The sequence below is a fragment of the Eretmochelys imbricata genome, chromosome 2 (assembly GCF_965152235.1).
Source record: "Eretmochelys imbricata isolate rEreImb1 chromosome 2, rEreImb1.hap1, whole genome shotgun sequence".
Classification (NCBI taxonomy): domain Eukaryota; kingdom Metazoa; phylum Chordata; order Testudines; family Cheloniidae; genus Eretmochelys; species Eretmochelys imbricata.
The window spans coordinates 240,001,597-240,022,418 of NC_135573.1; the positions used below are offsets into that span (position 1 = coordinate 240,001,597).

The 20,822-nt window shown below is 41.2% G+C and overlaps 1 protein-coding gene across 4 annotated transcripts in view; it reads right to left on the bottom strand.

The window, feature by feature from the left end:
* EPC1 (enhancer of polycomb 1) overlaps window positions 1–20,822 on the bottom strand; it is a 108,541-nt gene that overhangs the window by 30,189 nt on the left and 57,530 nt on the right. For all 4 annotated transcript variants that reach the window (XR_013344954.1, XM_077808287.1, XM_077808285.1 and 1 more), the window contains 4 exons: window positions 2,854–3,013; window positions 1,470–1,615; window positions 1,174–1,380; window positions 649–797 (listed from right to left, as the gene is read on the bottom strand). Coding sequence is in view for 3 of the 4 variants with exons in the window: in XM_077808285.1 (XP_077664411.1) it covers window positions 649–797; window positions 1,174–1,380; window positions 1,470–1,615; window positions 2,854–3,013 (662 nt within the window). In the remaining variant the exon portion in view is untranslated. The remainder of the gene's footprint in view (window positions 1–648; window positions 798–1,173; window positions 1,381–1,469; window positions 1,616–2,853; window positions 3,014–20,822) is intronic.

Below are 20,822 nucleotides of genomic sequence, written 5' to 3' on the forward strand. Positions count from 1 at the left end.
AACTGGCTGTTGTGAAGGCCAAAAGTATAACTGGTACAAAAAACAATTAGATAATTTCATGAAGGATAGGTCCATCAATTGCTATTAGCCTAGAAGGTCAAGGAGGCAATTCCATGTTCTGGGTATCCCTAAACCTCCAACTACCAGAAACTGGGACTGGATGACGGGGAATGGATCACAGAAAATTGCCCTGTTCTGTTTGTTCCTTCTGAAGCATCTAACTCTGGCCACTGTCAGAAGACAGAATACTGGGCCATATGGACGACCAAGGGTCTGACCCAACATGGCCATTTTTATGTTCTTAATAAATTTACCTATAATTTGTGAAGTCTCCTCTTTCTAGATTTGTGCACAGTGAAAGAAACCTAAAGCAAAACTGACAAAACAAGGGTGACTGGATGAAGACTAGACTAATTCCTTCCTGATTTGTAAATATATAATTTTATACTTAATTTTCTCTTTGTAAAACGTGAAAGCATGCTATACTATTATAAAATCATTAAGCGCAAAAGTTAAAAAGTAGTTTTAAAAAAGATTTACACAACTCAAAAAGACATTTTAGTATTAGTTCTGTTTCTGCAAGAGCGTGAATATTTAATGCAAAAGTTTTCAAAAATGATTATGCAATCTTGTCTTGATGTACTCTACCTCTTTTCCATAATTTCCAGTGTTAAATGCAATAACTCCCTCTTGCTTTTTTCTCTTCTCTTTATCATCTCTAGGATAGTTACTGCACGACTCAGATCTCGACGCAACTTAAGCATCTTTTCATAAGATGCTTCATCATTCTTTCGATTCTGTGGATATAAACAAAAGAATTTTCATTTTGTTTTCATTGAAGTTTGTTTTAATTTCTATAATAAGTTTGTATCAAGCATTTTGACATGTCAAAGTACAAACAGAGAAACTTATATCTACTGCAAGTTACAAGTCACCTGCATTATTATTATAACTCGATTTTGTAGTGACCTACAAAAAAAAAAAGACAGTGACACTCCTGGGATACACACTTCTGTAGTTAAACTGTATATTATTTCAATTGAGTGGTGCCATTAGCATGCAAATAGTGTTTTTTTTCCCCCCCATTTCTTTTCAAGATTCAGTATTCAAAGTTAAGTTGACTTAGTAATGCTTCAATACAGTAAGAATGTGCCAGATTTTATATCTACTCACTTTTCGAGTCTGCATCTTTTCCGTTCGCCTTCTAAAAGCAACATAAGGATCATTTGTGCTGGAACCATCTCGCTTCTCTTGTTTTACTGCTGGGATAAGAGAGGGACCTCGACAGTTTTTCCTCTTTTTAATCCAGTACTCATACACTTCTCTAATTAATTCATCATCTTCCTTCAGAAGCAGTTTGGCCTCCTGCAGGCTGACTGGCTAAATGTAAAACCCAATGTGTTACAAGAAATAGCAGCACACGAAAGGTTGTTTTTTTTTAAATTTTTTTATCTGAAATAACGTTATACCTGCTGACCACTGCCCTTTTCTAGCCTGTCTATCATCTCCTCAAACTGCAAAGGAGAGATGTCCATTCTTTTCTTCAATTTATTCACAAAGGCCTCATCTTCTGAATCCAAGTCATAATCCGGCTGTTCAGCATCCAAACTAAAAGCTAAACAATACAGTGAATGTTAACATGGAAGTACCATGGAAGTATTTTGTTGCAACAACAACAACAAAAGTGTCTGGGATTGTAAAAACTTGATACTTTTATTAAAAACAGATATAAAAGTACAGTGAACAAGAATAAAAAGAGAATAAAATTAACAGAAGCAATGACACAATGCAAGCAGACATTAACTGAAGATGACATTATAAATATAATATCTAAGCATTCAACTGCTTATCATTTTACTATCCAGTATACTTCCTATAGTCCAATCTAAGAATCTGGAGTGACATCCTGGCCCTGTTGAAGTCAGTTTTTTGTTTTTACTTCCAGGAAGCCAGAATTTCACCCCAACTATATGTGGTATTTCAACAAAAAGCTTCACTGATGACTACATTGACATCACCCAAGTTCCCCTCATCAGTAACCTTAATATCTTAAATGAAAAACAAAGATAAATAAAAAATTTGTTCATCTGGCATGATCTTTAACCAATCATTGAATCTACTCTTTATGATAATCTAACTTTACATACAGGAAACATTTTGAAGACTGCTTTTTGTTCACAGGGCAGTCAGCTTAAGAACGTCAGTTGACCTATACTATCAGGAGAGAGCATGAGGAAATAAAATGATCATGGAAGTAGTCAGTACTCTCAAGAAAGAGGATGGTAAATCAATCCCAATCTTTTATCCAGAAATAAACTGGGAGTCTATTCAGTTTATGGGGCACAGGTATGTTCAAGATGTTGCTAATTAAAGCATACCGCCCGAAGTAAAGTAATGACTGTGGTGAGGTCCACATCCAAAAGGAACAGCTGAAATCTCTTAGCCAGATAAAAAAGAAAACAAACAAGCAACAGCACCCAAGTGGGCCACCAAGGCCTCTAGAAGCAGCTGAAGAATTCTAGAATGTATCTTGAGGTGAACATACTCCATCTAATTGAAGAGAATGGCGAACCGCAGCCACTGGGAGCTGCGGGGGGCTGTGCTCACGGACAGTCGGGTAAACATCTGCAAAATGTCTCGTGGCCCGCTACCTGCTTATCCTGATGGGCTGTGTGTGGCCTGCAGATCACCCACCACTGGTTTACATCTTAAGATGCTGCACAAACATTAATCTTCGAAAGGAAGTTTCAACAGTAGTTCAATAGGTTTTTAAAGAAATTCCTTTAAATGATCAGTTTAAAGAACATTTTGGATATAGGCTTTCACATACAGTTTAAAAATATTTATACTTACGCTGTATATGAATGAGCTGCTTTGGCATCCTAAATTCCCCAGGATATATAGATTCATAGTAAGCGATATTACTTTCTGCCTCTGGGACCGGTATAACCATATTATCCCTCTTCTCTCCATATACCTGTTGTGCTGAGATAGCTCGCTGAAGATGATGTTCCTACAAATAAAAAAAAGAAAAAAAGAAAAGGGATTTGAAAATTGACATTCTATTGAGACATCTGGTGTGATGAGTTCACCTTACTTTCCTAGCCCATTTTTAAAAACATAAAACGTTAGTTTCTGTTGATTTCTGTATTTACATCACAAAGAAAAGACAAGACATGATAAATTAACACTACATTTTAGTGGAGATGTTCCAAGTAACATAACAAGGATACACCAGGAAGACTTCCAGTAGGTGGAGCTCACACAACACACACACACCCCTGACTACTGGAAAGCTGTAGAGTTCTCTTCTGTACAGAGGCAGCTATTTAGAAATAGCAAAAAACCCACCAACCAAAATCCTTTATGGGTACAAGCAACACTATTTTGTATCTAAGGAAATATTATGGACTATTCAATGACATGTTATTTGCATGTCAAGCTAATACAAATACTTGTAGAAGTATAAAAGGATAGAATCATAGAATGTAGGCTTGAAGAGTCCTTGAGGGGTCATCTAGGCCATGCCCTCATGATGAAGCAGGATCAAATATATATACACACACTCCCAAATATATATCCCTGACAGCTGTTTGTCTAATTTGTTCTTAGAAACCTATTATAACAGGCATTTTACAACCTTCATTGGAAGGAAGTCTATTCCAGTGTTTAACTACCCTTATAGTTAGAAAGTTCTTCCTAATATCTAATCTAAGTCTCCCTTGCTGCAGATTAAGCCAACTACTTCTTGTCCTACCTCCAATGGACATGAAGAACAAATGATCCCCATCCTCTTTATAATTAGACCTTAACACAATATTTGAAGACTGTTATCAGTCTTCTCTCTAAAAGACTAAACATGTCCAGTTTTTTTATTTTTATTTTTTTTAAAACCTCTCTTCATAGGTCAGTCAGGCTTTTAAAACATTTTATCATTTTTGTTGCTCTCTTCTGGGCTCTTTATTTTGTCCACATCTTTCTTAAAGTGTGGTATCCAAAACTGGACACAATACTCCAGGTGATGTCTCAACAATACCAAGTACAGCGGGATACTCTAAGGCAGTAGTCCCCAAACTTTAAGTCATGCCCCTCTTACCCCACATGCCACCCCCTCTCCCCCTGGAAACTGTGGTTGGGAGCTACGGCCAGGAGTGGAGCTGTGGCTGGGGCCAGGGCCAAGAGCCGTGACTGGGAGTGGGAGCCGAGTCTGGGAGCAGAGGTTGGGGGCAGAGCTGGATGGCGCTCCCTCCCATAAGGGCCGGCCCGTGCCCCGCTGCACCCCCCCCACAAACTTTCCTCCATGCCCCTCTACAGGGGCGCACTGCGCAGTTTGGGGACCACTAATCTAAGACTTGTTAGAGGTAGATACTGTGGCAAGCAAACAGTCAGGGCTTCACACTACCACCCTGGGTTTTAGCTTCTCTAATTTTTTGTCACTGCCCATTTTTTATTAGATATATTATTCCTGGGGGAATTCTGTGCCAAAAAACTAAGTGCCAAAAAACCTAAACATTATGGACACAATATTTTAAAATTTTGCATATTTTGTCAAAATAACACCATATAATCACTCCACTTTCAGTTAGTTTGGTAATTTATTTTAAAATACCTGTCAGCAAGCATGTCTTAACAATACAGCTAATAAAAAAAGATTCAGGAAATGGTTTTTGGCAAATAGATTACTTACTAGGCATATTAATACAGAACTCTGATTAATAATTCATTTAAGTTACAATACAGAACTGTATTTCCCACACCCCTCAGAAGCAGTGCAAAGATTTGGGGGAGTCAGAGGTAACAGAGGAGCTGAGGGAGAGGGAAGTAATTGCTGGGAAGGAACCTGGGTGTGAATTTGGAGGGTTGTTGGGTAGTATGGGACAAGTATGTACAAGGTTTTTTTTGGGGGGGACGGGGTTCCCCCATTCAGAGACCCTGGCTGACCCCTAGTCTCTCCCACTCAGTCAGGCACATCTGCCCCTGTCCCCATGTCTCCACTAAGGCACGTCCCTGTCCCTATGTGGCCCTGCATTCCTTCCCCTGTGCCTCCACTCCCATTCAGCCCCTACCCCAGCCTGTCATCCCCCACTAACTGTTATGAGCCCTGTCTCACCCCCCAGCAGCGCCATACTGTCTGTTTCCCTATATCCCCAGTCTCCTGACCTGGCACGACAGGCACTGTGAAGGCGGCGCTACAGGCTCTCTCCCCCCCCAGCTGGCCAGGAGTGGCTGCTCTGTTCTAGTGCCACAGCGCTCTCTGGTGGGCAAAAGGGGAACTGTAGCGACTTTCCAGCAGAAGTTATTTTCTGCAAAAAAATTAAAAATATGCATGGCATGTGAATTCTGCACACGTCTAGTGGTGCAAAACTGCAAAATTCCTCCAGGAGCAGACACTATATGAGGCTTACAACCTCTGATCATTGAAAAAATAAAGAATTGTGCATGATTTTGTGAAAAAGTCGTTATTTCTGATACAAATCCTCAAACTATATATTGCAGTTTTTTTATTTTGGATGCTGGCTTGAAAGAACAATTTAATAATTATCTAACTCATCTTGGTGAGTTTAGTGCCAAGTTTTAAATATGGCAAAAATGTATGCTTTAATTAAAATAAATAACATTTTCTAGCCTTTACAGTTAAGTTTAAATTCATTTCACATTTGGAACCTTAAATGATGTTGTTCAAGCCTGCAGCCAAACTCAATTCTTGATCTAATCATAGCTCTGCCAAGCTGCAGAACCTAGTAAGTAAGTAAGTGAGGACCATGGTCTGTTTCCCATTGGTACTATACAGTGTGGGTAGCAGCGCAACTTAAGAAATCTGTCAATTTTTACATTGCTGTGGCATAGTTGGGGACAGCTAGGAGTAACAGCAAAGCCTGCATGATAGGTAAACAAGATCCCTTTTTATTGAAATAAAAACAAACTAAGCCATCAAGATGCATACATTACTTACTGAGCAACTATGTGATGTTATTACCCTCACTAGTTTAAACTTGCATCGTTTTTAGCACCCTTTTGTATTATATTTCTTTTCTGGTTTGCTTGGAGCTCTACTTTCGAGTTTCCATCTCGAGTTTAATGTTATTTATATTATGGTAGCACAGATGCTGCACACACAGTCATAATCTGAAGAGCACCCACAGAATCATAGAATATCAGGGTTGGAAGGGACCTCAGGAGGTCATCTAGTCCAACCCCCTGCTCAAAGCAGACCAATCCCCAATTAAATCATCCCAGCCAGGGCTTTGTCAAGCCTGACCTTAAAAACTTCTAAGGAAGGAGATTCTACCACCTCCCTAGGTAATGCATTCCAGTGTTTCACCACCCTCCTAGTGAAAAAGTTTTTCCTAATATCCAAACTAAACCTCCCCCACTGCAACTTGAGACCACTACTCCTTGTCCTGTCCTCTTCTACCACTGAGAATAGTCTAGAACCATCCTCTCTGGAACCACCTCTCAGGTAGTTGAAAGCAGCTATCAAATCCCCCCTCATTCTTCTCTTCTGCAGACTAAACAATCCCAGTTCCCTCAGACTCTCCTCATAAGTCATGTGTTCCAGACCCCTAAATCATTTTTGTTGCCCTTCGCTGGACTCTCCCCAATTTATCCACATCCTTCTTGTAGTGTGGGGCCCAAAACTGGACACAGTACTCCAGATGAGGCCTCACCAATGTCGAATAGAGGGGGACGATGACGTCCCTCGATCTGCTCGCTATGCCCCTACTTATACATCCTAAAATGCCGTTGGCCTTCTTGGCAACAAGGGCACACTGCTGACTCATATCCATAGTCACCATTTCTGTACTGTAGAATCTGCCCTTAGACGACCTCATAATAAAATACAGAAAAACTGAGTGGAAGAGTTCTGTTATATAGATTTGCACCAGTTTAATTAGTTAGTTTTGATCTGTTCCTCCAACTGGGCTGTAGACTGGTATTTTATTTAACAATGCAGGGTTTCTTGGCCTCTTTTAATTTTAGGTAAAGTTGCTTGCTTCACTGGTAAAGAGGTTACAGTTGAGAGACCCAGGAGTGATACATGGTAAGGGGTTATACTTGTAATTAGATTCATTTTTTGATCCTCTAGTGCAGTGGTCTCTAAACTGGGATGCATCCCAGGGGGTGCGCGGCAGCAGGAGCGCCGAACGGCACTCTGCTGTTTTTTTCCTTCGGCGGCAGCACGTCCATGGCTGGTGTTCCCCTCCGGACAACTTACCACAGGTGGGCCACCAGTCTTCTTCCGTAGAGACCACTGCTCTAGTGCTTTGTAACAGAGAGACCTATGCTGTTTTGGCAGAGAGGGCACCAAAAGTTTAGAGTTCTTTTCTGTATGTTGATTAGGTCTGCTCTAATCATTGTTGCTGAGTACTTGTCTAATAAATAGTAATTAGTGGAAGTGGAGGGGAAATGGTTTCCACTGGAATTTTGTCTCAACTGTTATCATGGTAGCTAAAGATGGCACTAGAATACATTCCCATGCAGTAGAATAGGTGGAATTATACTGTAAAATAGATTAGTGGTTTTATCAGAAAGTGGTAGTTATTTAATTGTTCCTTATTGCATGCAAGAGTCTAGATGTGATTTTTATAGCTATACAAGGCTTCATGGTACATTTATTATGATGCCCAGGAACATATTATTTAAGAATTTTTTTGTTAAAGAAAAAAAAAAGAAAAAAGTTTTGATTGTTCCCAGGCTGCTCTGTAGAACCTATTTTACAGTACATTTCTAGCAAGTGGAAATTCTTTTGAATAAATATATTAAGAGGGCAATAGTATAACCAGATCAGCAGCAGGTATCAGGCATTTAGTGGAAATCCTGGGTTTTGCTACTGATGTACATACGGACAAGGACTGGGCTGAGACTGCATTCCTGTTTTACTTCCTCTTGCATGAAGGTCTCCATATGCATGTCTATCTTTATCCTACAGTTGATCAATTGATACACAGATGTAGCTGTGTCCTATGTTTTCCCACCAATTTTGTAGAAAGTTAAGTTCCAGTTGTGCCAGCTTGGAGTTGAAGCTTTAAAAGCTTCAAAAAGCATACAAACATCTTGCTTGTGGTTATTTGAGTCTGCAGGATAAAACTGGTCACTGTTGCATTCTCAGAAGGATCCATTTTGTCTTGTGCATTTTGGTTTACCTATCAGCTATGTGTATTTTTTTTTTAAATCAAATTGATTTAAATCACTAGTCAGGAAGACTCTATTTAATCATGGTTTTCTACATAAATGTTCATTCTTGTTGGTTGTTGTAACCTTAATACATATTCTTCACAACTCAGATAGATGTAGGTTTCATTTTTAGAAGGTACACACTATACATTTTTAAACAATGATTTATTTTGAAAACTTTTCAGTTAGTTTTAAAAATATATCAGAAAATGAATGGTTGGTTGGTTATTTCATTTACCAAAGGTAATTGAAGCAGATATTTATGAAGTCATTGGGAGGTGAACTCTCTCCAATTCATCAGGTTAATCATTAATATTTGGAGGATTTTCTTGCCATGTGGTATTAGGAGGAGACCACCACCAGACAGACATTTAAATTGTTTTATTTAACTAAAAAACAACAACATTATGTATTCTAGATTTTCTTCTTCAAAGAGCAAACATATAATATTTTAACAAAACAAGCATGTCCCTCACTTGTCGCATTTATCTCCAGACTTCTTCTCCTTGTCCAGATCTATTCCGGCCCCAACAATCTTCTATTTATTTAGCTTTTTGAAACTGCACTTTTAGAGAGAGGTAAGGGATTGACTGTGTACACAAATTTGCAGAGGGACAATAGAGTTGAGGTCTGTTATTTCTCACCTCTATATATTTATTTAAAAACATTTTTGCTGTTAACAAGCATGTTACCTCTGGGGAGACAAATCCAGTTTGAAAACTGCAAAACTAAGCATCTCTGATGGTATCTTCTAGATTGTGCACTGAGTCCCATTGGGTAGATAGAAAGATTAACCTAAATAATCTATACAGAAGCCTGTGAAACCCCATAGAATTGGGTCCCTAATCCATGAACTATTGGAACTCATTTACAAAACTTTTCTTAAACATTACATGAATATATTGTCTCATACTATTGAATTGGAATTTATAATCCCTATTCCATGATGAGATACATTTGAGCTATAATTTATCTTTAGATGGATTTTTTTGATAAAATGCTTTGAGGGAAAAAACCTGATTTAAATAAATAAAAATATCTGATTTATTTTTAAAATCATTGATTTTTATCCACCCTGATTAAAATTATTTGGGTTGGAAACATTTGTATTTGTATTCTGACATAGATATATTAGTTTAATGAATATCCATTGAAAAAACAATTAAACTTACTCCAATACCATCATGAAGATTTAATCCACTAATCAGTTTAGTGAAAATGATCATTCAAAGCCTGTCCTTTGAATCCGGTCCCTCCACCAAAATGGTACAAAGCTTCAACTCTGGAAATAGCTCTCTCTCTCTAAAGTTGGTATCCCCCAAAATGATGGTTCATACACGGAGTTCTTCTGTACAGGAATTCTTGAACTGCATATTCTGTCCACTAGTTTCCTCATTCAACTTTAATTCCAGTCCTCATTTTCAAATATGTTCTCTGCCCTGATGATTTCCGATAGCTCTACTTTGAAAATTCTGACACCGCTACATTTTTAAAACAATAAAAAAATATTTATGCTAACTGGTTAACATTACTCTTATCAGATATTCATTAAGGATGAGCTTTTTTTGAAACATGAAAAGCACTGGCCTAATTCTGTATCCACTGAAGTCAATGGCTCCTGTTGATTAATTTTATGAGAAGTTAGGTCAGTGTGCTTTTGACAATCCCATTCTAAATCTGAAGTTTTAGTTTTTTGAATTTTCTAGACATGTAAAGAATATATTTAAACACAGAAGGGTAGATGTCTGATGGTACTACGTTCCAACCACACTAGTAAACAGTAAGACCTCTACACACAAAAAGTCATGCCTCAGGTCTCAAGCACAGATTGTGAAAAAATGTTAAAGAGTTTGGCCCTGTCCACAACAAACAATGTGTTCAAAAGTAGTTTTAGAGATAATCCATGGTTTTCAAGTATGACAGTCTACTCTACAGAGTGGGCTTTAGCCTGTACTCACACCCACAGACAGACCACACACCGACACTCCTTCCTTAGATTGGGATAAGAGACTAAATGAGTTTGTGCACTGTTCTATCAGAAACTGGGATTGACTGTTTTATGTATTTCCCCTTCAACCAACAAACTGCCAAAAAGTTACAAGATACCTTATAAAAGTTAATCATACAAGAAAAGAATGCAAAATTACATTTACAAAAATTAAATACAAATACAAGGTCTTATGACTGAGGCTCAAAGTCTTCTTAAAAAGACTTGTGAACGACTGAAAGAAGAAACCACACTAATAGCTTGTAATGCCTACACGCGTAACTCGGGAAGCGAAAGCCATAATTAGACTACACTCCATTCAACAAAATCTTCCAAAAACCCCCAAAATGTACACGTAAATTTCAGCGCTCAGATCATTAGCTTGAGCCTGGAATCACGAGTAAATTCCGTACAAATTTCTCCACTCATGTCTGCCAATGCATCTCAAATTTTGACTTGTAACAACCTTGCAAGTACACAATTCATCACAATCATCAGTCTGGACTGATTTTGTAAAGTGAAGAAATGGGCAGGGGAAGGAAGGGAGGGAGAGGGGGAAAGAGCCTCATCTCATTTATTCACTGATACATGTACCCATCACTATCACTGGGCCTTAACTAATATGGCAAACTAACATGGAAACTTGACTGTGTTAACGTTTTCAAAGCATCCAAAGTCCCACTGAAATCCAGTGGGACTTGTGCTTGTAAGTCATTTGATCTGGGATGGCATTTTGGAAAGTGCTTACTGTCACCACTGGAAAACTCATCCAATATAATATTACATGCCTCACCTGGGAGAAGAGACTGGTCTTAAGGCCAACATATTTTGTCAAACTAGTGGTAAGATAGAATTTTAGAGCTGGAGGGTCCTTCATGATAATGCCCTACTACCAGTCCACAAATGTTAAATCAAAAGGAATCATTAGCTCCAGTACCTCAACTGACCTCCAATGCTGGGATGCCCTCTCAGATAGCCATGGCCAAACAAACACAGGGCTTTTTAGATTCAAGTCAAGCACACTGGTTTGTTTTCACAAGCAAACAGGAAACCAGTGCAATTTCTTGACAATTCATTTAACTTGTTCCATTTGGCTCAAACTAAGCAAATAGGGAGATTAAAGCTAGTGCAGAATTAGTTTCTCAATGGTCTTGAAAGCTAGCTGTGCACAGAGCACATTGTGCAGATCGGATCACTGCAAAAACCTTGATAACTCTGGAAAACTATTAGGACCTTGTTAAAGATTTGAAGTCCAGTTTCCAGAAATAAAAAACACACTACTACATCTTCAGCTTTCTGAGAAAGAACAGACTTTGAAAAGTCATTTGGCAGGTGTATTTAGTAGTAAAATTTTATATTTTTATACGTTCCTATAAAAGGTACTTTGTATATCTACATTAAGGATACATCTGTTGAAGTTTCAAGACATCTGCTCAAAGTAGTTCGAATTTACTATTCACTAATAGAAAAATTAATAGATCATTAATTACTCAGTAATTATCATTACTTACAGCTTCAACAAATGAAAAAAGGTGAGAAAACAAGGAGCAACAAAAAATACTTATACAGCAGTTATAGTAAAATGGACATTATGGTCTGATGTACTGAACAAAGGTATGAGAAACTTATTTTAATTCTGGTTAGGGCACTGATGTGACTGCACAAGCTAAAACCTTTTTGTAGCTGTTTCCACATCTGCAAAAAGGGGGATTTATACTTACTTCACAAAGAATTGTGAAGTAGTAATATTTGTACAGTGCTTTGAAAACACAAAATACCATTACTACAGATTATTAGCATTACTCTACTCAAAATGCAGAAGAAAGTGTGTTACGACTGGATCAAAACAGCCTTTGTGTAAGCAGACTTGTCTTCAATGACCAAGAATCTCCCCTCCATTAACACCTGACTACATAGAATTTGGTTAAAATCCAACTGCTGGATTTCTAAGTTATAGGTTATCAATCTAAATAATGTAAATGTAGTCCCAATTAAATTTACTATTTATTATTAATTTGATAGTTATTTGTATTGCAGTAGCTCCAAAAGACCTCAGCCAGAATCGGGTAACAACAGCACAAAGCCCTGAATAAACTTTACTCCTGGGGCAATTCTGCAACATTGCCTAGCACAGAATTAACGTGTCCCCCCATACCAGGCAGAATAATTGATTCTGATGGGGGGGAGGGCAAGGGGAAGCTGTAATTACATCATAGAATATCAGGGTTGGAAGGGACATCAGGAGGTCATCTAGTCCTCAAAGCAGGACCAATCCCCAATTAAATCATCCCAGCCAGGGCTTTGTCAAGCCTGACCTTAAGAACTTCTAAGGAAGGAGATTCCACCACCTTCCTAGGTAACACATTCCAGTGTTTCACCACCCTCTTAGTGAAAAAGTTTTTCCTAATATCCAACCTAAACCTCCCCCACTGCAACTTGAGACCATTACTCCTCGTTCTGTCATCTGCTACCACTGAGAACAGTCTAGATCCATCCTCTTTGGAACCCCCTTTCAGGTAGTTGAAAGCAGCTATCAAATCCCCCCTCATTCTTCTCTTCCGCAGACTAAACAATCCCAGTTCCCTCAGCCTCTCCTCATAACTCATGTGTTCCAGTCCCCTAATCATTTTTGTTACCCTCCGCTGGACATTTTCCAATTTTTCCACATCCTTCTTGTAGTGTGGGGCCCAAAACTAGACACAGTACTCCAGATGAGGCCTCACCAATGTCGAATAGAGGGGAATGATCATGTCCCTCGATTTGCTGGCAATGCCCCTACTTATACAGCCCAAAATGCCATTAGCCTTCTTGGCAACAAGGGCACACTGTTGACTCATATCCAAGTTCTTGTCCACTGTAACCCCTAGGTCCTTTTCCGCAGAACTGCTGCCTAGCCAGTTGGTCCCTAGTCTGTAGCTGTGCATTGGGTTCTTCCGTCCTAAGTGCAGGACCCTGCGCTTATCCTTATTGAACCTCTTCAGATTTCTTTTGGCCCAATCCTCCAATTTGTCTAGGTCCCTCTGTATCCTATCCCTGCCCTCCAGCGTGATCTACCACTCCTCCCAGTTTAGTATCATCCGCAAATTTGCTGAGAGTGCAATCCACACCATCCTCCAGATCATTTATGAAGATATTGAACAAAACCGGCCCCAGGACCAACCCCTGGGGCACTCCACTTGACACCAGCTGCCAACTAGACATGGAGCCATTGATCACTACCCGTTGAGCCCAACAATCTAGCCAACTTTCTACCCACCTTATAGTGCATTCATCCAGCCCATACTTCTTTAACTTGCTGACAAGAATACTGTGGGAGACCTTGTCAAAAGCTTTGCTAAAGTCAAGAAACAATACATTCACTGCTTTCCCTTCATCCACAGAACCAGTAATCTCATCATAGAAGGCGATTAGATTAGTCAGGCATGACCTTCCCTTGGTGAATCCATGCTGACTGTTCCTGATCACTTTCCTCTCATGTAAGTGCTTCAGGATTGATTCCTTGAGGACCTGCTGCATGATTTTTCCGGGGACTGAGGTGAGGCTGACTGGCCTGTAGTTCCCAGGATCCTCCTCCTTCCCTTTTTTAAAGATTGGCACGACATTAGCCTTTTTCCTGTCGTCCGGGACTTCCCCCTATCGCCATGAGTTTTCAAAGGTAATGGCCAGTGGCTCTGCAATCACATCCTCCAACTCCTTTAGCACTCTCGGATGCTGCGCATCCGGCCCCATGGACTTGTGCTCGTCCAGCTTTTCTAAATAGCTTTTGACCACCGGGGTGGATGTGGCACCAGAAGAGAGGGCAGCCAGCTCATGGCAAGAGCAGCCAGCCAAGGAGAGGGAGTGGGCAGAGACTACCTTCCTCATAGCATCCTGCCCATAGCGTCAGATGAGGAGGCATGGGATGGGGGTGTGTGTGGGAAGGATGGACAGAGGGGCACAGAAGGTAATGGGGTGACAGCACTGAGCCAGGGACTGAATGGGAGTGGAGGTAGAGAGAACATGGGGACAGGGATAGCTTATATCTGGCTGAATAGGAGAGGCTAGAGGTCAGCCAGGGCCTGCACGGGAGTGGCTCCACAAATCCGCAATAATTTCCCCTCAAAAAAAAAAAAAACAAAACAAAAACAAAAACAAAAAAAAACAACAAAACCTATTCCATCCTTCTCCCACCCACACCCAACAAACCTCCAGATTCACTCCCAGTTTCCTTCCCAGCAATTACTTCCCTCTTCCTCAACTCCTCCATTACCAGACTCCCCCAAGCCTTTGCACTGCTTCTGAAGGGTGTGGGAAATACGGTTCTGTACTGTTGTTTAAATTACTCAAAGTTCTGTATTAATATGCCTAGAAAGGAATCTATTTGTCAAAAACATTTCCTGAATCCTTTTTTGTTGTCTGTATTGTTGCAGACATACTTGCCGACAGGTATTTTTAAATAAAATTACCAAAATAATTGAAACTGTTATGGTGATATGGACCCTGCCCTGAAGAGCTAATTTTTAAAAACCCAAAGAGACAGAACATACAAGCACTAGTAATCAGGATAATGCCAGGCATGCTCCTTGTTAGTTCTTAAATTTCTGCATATACACACACTTTTGTCACACAGTTGTCCTAACTATTATTATACAGCTGACCAACGATTAACTTTTTATAAAGTTAAAGTTCTCCTCTATTTCAAAGCTTAACCGAAACAGCAGCCACCAGTCTCATTTTAAAGGCTTTCATTATGCTTCTCTCTCTGCAGAAGTGACCAGCAGCCACCAGAACACAAGCAGCAACCAGAGGGAGTTTCTCTTGCCTTCTGAGAAATCAGACCCTGGGAATTTGTGGGAACTCCTGCCCTACATCACTGTCCTAGGTGCTGGTGAGGTTGTGTTACTAGAGCCCAGCTCCACAGTGGGGCAAGTGACCTGCCCAGCCCACACCCTGCTCCTGCTGCTTGCCTCCCAGGAAGGAGTGGGAATTCCAGCCAGTAGGCCATTGTGGTGTTGGTACCTAAATCTGAGCTCCCGGGATGGGGTGGGAGGCAGAAGATGAGTGGGTATAGCCCAGTCCGGCTCCTTCCCCCTACCATCAGTGCTGCTCGGACTGCTCCTGGAAGTCTCTTGCCTCCTGGGAGGCCTGGTTCCATACTCTGAAGACTCAGGCCTGGTCTACACCTAAGATCCTAGGTGGGCCTAGCTACATCACTCAGGGGTGTGAAAAATTCACACCCGAGACACGTAGTTAAACCGACCTAAGCCCAGTATGGACCATGTCTACACTACAAACTTTGGTCGACGCAATTTACTTTGGCATAAAGTTGTCAACATTAGCATATTGTTTGTGCGCATGCATATTTGGCTCGTGTCAGCAGTGCACGTACCCACCAGGAGTGCTTGTATCAATGCAGTGAAGTTTTCCATGGGTAGGCATCCCAGTGTGCAATCCGCCATCATCCAGCGCACTGTCTTTTGAGAAGTTTTGGCAATGCACACAGGGGTGACTGGGAGCAAGGGGTCCACTTACCAGTGTGCAACTGTCTCCATCCAATAATGTCATCTACCCCATAATTTTCATGCCTTCTTTCAAAATCCCATAAGCCCACTTGGCCTTCCTTGTTGACCAACATCTCTTGACAGAAGTACAGAGACTGTACAGCTCTGCACTATTATCCTAAGCATTTTAAGCACAGGATGCGTGATCCTCCAGAATTTCTAGAGCTGCACGAACCACCAAATAAGCAAGCAACATGTTTTCTTGGAGGACAGATTGCTGTGGGACATAGTAAGAACCAATTCAAGGCTGCTGGTGGCGTTCATAGAGCAGCTTCAAATGCTGGAGTGCTCATATAGTAATATACGCTTGGGATGACGAGCAGCAGCTGCAGAATTTTCAGATGAGCAAGGCCACATTCCTGGAACCGTGTGCCGAGCTTGTCCCAGTCGTCCAGTGCAGGGACACCAAAATAAGAACTGCCCTGCAATGGAGGAGTAAGTAGCAATGGCATTGTGGAAACTTGCAACACCAGATTCCAACTGGCAAATCAGAAAACAATTTGGAGTTGGAAAATCCATTGTGGAGGCCACTGTCATGCAAGTGTGCAGGGCCATTAATCACCTCCTGCGACGCAGAAATGTGACTCTCTGCAATATACAGGGTAGAGTGGATGTACAGCAATGATGTTCCCAAACTGCAGATGAGCAATAGCAAGCAAATGTTTGACACTAAACCATCTTGCTACAGAGTACATCTCTTCTATGGTGTACACAAGCACTTATGGATCACAGAAGATGTTTCACTGACATCAGCATGGGCTAGTCAGGGACGGTGGAGGACTCTCCTATCTTTAAAAACACAGGACTTCTCAGAAAGCTACAAGCAGGGACTCTCTTTCCTAACTGGATGATTACCATTGGGAATGATGAAATGCCAACAGTGATCCTTGGGGACCCAGCTGACCCCTTACTCCCCTGGCTCATGAAGCTATACACTGGCCATCCTGATAGCACCAAGGAAAGATTTAACTACCAGCTCAGCAAGTGCAGAATGACAGCTGATTGTGCTTTTGGTAGACTGAAGTGATGCTGGCATTGTTTACTCACAAGACTGGATCTCAGTGAGAAAAAAAAAATATTCCAATGGTTATAGCTGCCTGCTGTGTCCTACCTGTCAAGGGACATCACATGTACATGAACCACATGGCCCCCCCTTGCCTAACTCTGCAGGGCAATGAAAGGCAGGTAACACTACCTCTCTTTGTTGTACTGCTACCACTTCTAATATGAGTAAATTAATGAAGTCAATTGCTGTGCCCAGTTGAGCAACACTGTAATGGGAAATTAAATTTAAACACTGACCGAGGACCATTCCCTCCCAGGCTCGACTGCCAGGAATGACTGATCTGCAGCAGGGTCTCAGACAGGTCCTTGCTCACAGCATATGTCCCCCAATCCTACTCCTCTTACTCACTGTTCATGTCAGGGGCCTGTGGCTCAAAGTCCTCAGAGGTATCAACAGTGGTATGCGGCATGGTGGTGAGGTTTCCATCAAGAATGGCATGCAGCTCTTTGGAAAAGTAACAGATCGGCAGCTTGGCACCTAATCAACCTGTTGGCCTCCCTGGCCTTCTGAGATGCCTGCTGCAGTTCCTTTGCTTTCCTGCAGCTGGTCCCTGTTGTACCCATTTTTCTGCATGCCCCATTAAATTTACTCATAGAGGTCCACATTTCTACAGCTCGTCTGTAGCTGTGCTTGCACAGTTTCTTCTCCCCACAGGGCCAAGGACCCAATATTTTTGTCTACTACAAGCTAGAGCACATAGCCAGCATGCTCAGCTGGTAAATTACACACAACAATGGAGAATTGCTAGGTGTGCTTGCCAAGTTGGGAAATCAGGAAAATGCATTTCAAAAGTTTGTGGGACTTTAGAGGAGGGAGGCCTTCTGGCCCTGGGCAGTGAAGTTCACAATTGTGACCAGAACAGTCAGTGTTGGGCCTTGTGGGAGAAATACTCCCCCTCCCACCCCCCCAATGCAAAGTGGCTTATGTCAACTTAACTTTGTAGGACATAGACACTGCCAGGTTGATGGAAGAATTCCTTCGTCAACTTAGCCTCTCAACTAATTGGATTTTCTATAACGATGGAAAAACCCTTCTGTTGATGTCGAGTCTACATCATAGCAGCATAGCTGCAACTATGCTGCTGTAATGCTTGTAGTGTAGACATAGCCTCTATCTGGATATCTGGGAGATGGCAAAAAAGGGGTGAGAAGTTGACACTGTCTCAGCCCCTTGGATCTTCCTTCTGTTGTGACTGGGGCTTAAGTGTACCTGTAATTGGTTATGCAAACTACTTCTTAAAGCACTATCCACCCATGAAAATTTACACTCCAAAGAACTAAATTTGGGGTTCCAGCTCATTTTCTGAAGTACTGGGTAAGCAAAGAAATACTATACAAGTGTGTTTTGATATTTACAAGAACACAGGGGATCTAAGCTACTTTTGCATTCCTCTAATCTCCTAGGGTGCTAAGGGCTGCTTTAGCTCCCGGCATAAGTTAGAGTAGTCACTGATGTAATCTAGAGCTACATCAGTTTATGCCACCAAGAGATTCATCCATAGTGAGGGAATCCTCAGCTGTCTGATAAGGGCAACTTTACAGAATCACAGAACAGTAGGGCTGGAAGGGACCTCAAGAGGTCCCTTGCCCCCTTTGCAAAAAGAGACCCAAAACATCTGGAGCAGCATTTGGAAGTGAATATGGAAGATAATCAGAAGATCACTTCTGTTATTCAACTGATTTATCAGTCCCTTGAGTAGTTGCTTAAGAAAGGTTTCACTTTAATTACTGTAGCACAAAAATCTAATTATTGCAGACACCAGACTAGAACTCCTGCTTCGGCTTTGATCATGATTGCTGAGTGAAAGTGTAGTCTAATTATACTCATTTGTTCCTGAAATATATTAAAATTTTTTTGTAACGAGACTAAAAGATAATCTTGCCAGCTAACAGTTTTAATAGGGACATTGAGTAGAAGTTCATTTAGCAAATTCATCTATACCATCGCAGTCTGAACCTCCTGAGTCATCTTATTTGGACAAAGGAATAAATAAAGGAATAAAGGAGTAAATTCTGCTCTTCTTTGACTGAGAAGTTGCTTCCATATTTGTGGGCTTCCAATAGCAAGATGAGTAAACAAGGTCTATTTCTTAGCTTTTGGGGAATTTTCTTTTTTGGTTTGGTAAGCTCTGTCAAACAAAGAGGGAGCAGGAATGAAGAGGTCTAGCAATGTGGTATCTTGGTGGAGCTGAAAAAAGGAGGAGGGATTCAGTAGTTTTCCCACCTTCCATTTAACTGCTGTGACCTTCCTAATAAAGGAGCAGGCCTGTGTAAAGGGAAGTTGGGGGCAAAGAGGAAGAAGGTAAGTCGAAAAGAATTTGGAAATACATAAAATTACTTCAGGTTAGAGTGCTGAATCCTGAAATATGGGAAACAGAGCCTTGGGATAATTGTTGTGTGCATGTGCACTGACTTTTGGTGCTTAATCATTCAGTCTTAATGCTCTATTAATGTACTGGTATGGGATTAACTGGGGAGGATGAGGTGCTAAATGATTAAAAAATTAAAAATACCATAGAAGTCTTCTTCACGTTTAAATATGCAGCTTTGAACCCACTGAAATTAATAAAATGTAGGCAACTAAATGCCTATTTGCATCATCATAGAACCACTGGGCTGGAAGAGACCTTGAGGTCATCTAAGCTACCCTCTGACGCTGAGGCAGGATTAGATATACCTAGACCATCCAAGAAAGGCATTTGTCTAACCTGTTCTTAAAAACCTCCAGGGATGGAGGTTCCACAACCTCCCTTGGTAATCTATTCCAGTGCTTACCTATATTTACAGTTAACACTATTCTTAAAATCTAACCTAAATATCCCTTGCTGCAAACTAACCATCACTTGGAGAATACCAAGTGAGCAAAATCAAAGAATCCCTTGACTGGGAAATGAAAAGCTGAAACCCTGGCTAAGTATAACTTGACCAAACTAATAGATAGCTCAGATGTCTTCAGATCCAGCAGTTAATCTAGGAACCAATTCAACCCTGAGATAGCAACCACCATGCTGGTGACACTGGGCACTACACTAGGTAACTCGGGAGGGTGGAAGACCACGAGTGTCGATGAAGCCCTCTTGCTCTAGGCCCAGATAAACTAAAGCCCCTCTGCTCCTTGAACTTTGTGTGACCCTGCACAACTATGAGGAAGCTAGCACACACACAGACAGGTTTGCACATGGCTCACCAGCCAAGGCCAGCTTCGGCTTGGGAAACAGATAGATAAGGAAGAAATGTTGAGCAAAAACCAGTAACAAATAGACCCAAATAAGGCAAGGCTCGGGCAATGCTACTGAGGAAAAACAGAACTGGCTGCTTTAGCCGATTGGCTACGATATTGTACGGGGCAACAGGTAATTGGTTGCATAAGCTTGTGTAGTGAAGTAGGCAAAGGTATAAAATGTATACTGGAATCTGCATGCGCGGCTGCAGGATTTGAGACAGCTCAGTCTCCCTGCGCCCTATTTGGAGTTCCAAATAAATCTCTCTGCTTCTCCATCCCATTGTGGTCATTGGTGCGATGCATACCGGGCAACGAACCCAGCTGTTGCTTGCCTCGGGCACTCTGTGCTGGCAACAACCGGGCCAATGGATGAATTTCTCCCATTTCTGCAGGTAACTAGTGAGGGTTGGTAGTTTTATTGTTGTAAACAATAGAAAAGTATTGAACTGCAAAAGAAAAGAGAAGGCAGAGTATGCTCTAGGGGGATGTGCTAGGGTTCTACCTCAGGCCACGGCATTAGAGAAGGAATGGAGGGAGGTTCGCCCGCTGACCCCCAGATAGCCTGTGTCTGCCATGAGAAGGCATAGGGTGCATTTGCAGGCTGAATGGACACTACTGGCTAGAAATGTCTGATCAAGGGCTTGAGAGGCACATACATACTTGAAGTGGAGTACACACAGGGAAGCTATTTGAAGAAGGTAGGATTACTTATCCATCACCGAGACTGATGGAGTAGACTACATCATCCGCAGAAAGAAATCCGTTACAACTGTCACGGCTCCTTCCTCACAAGGAAGAAGCAAAAACTGTCAGCCACCTCCATTATACCAAT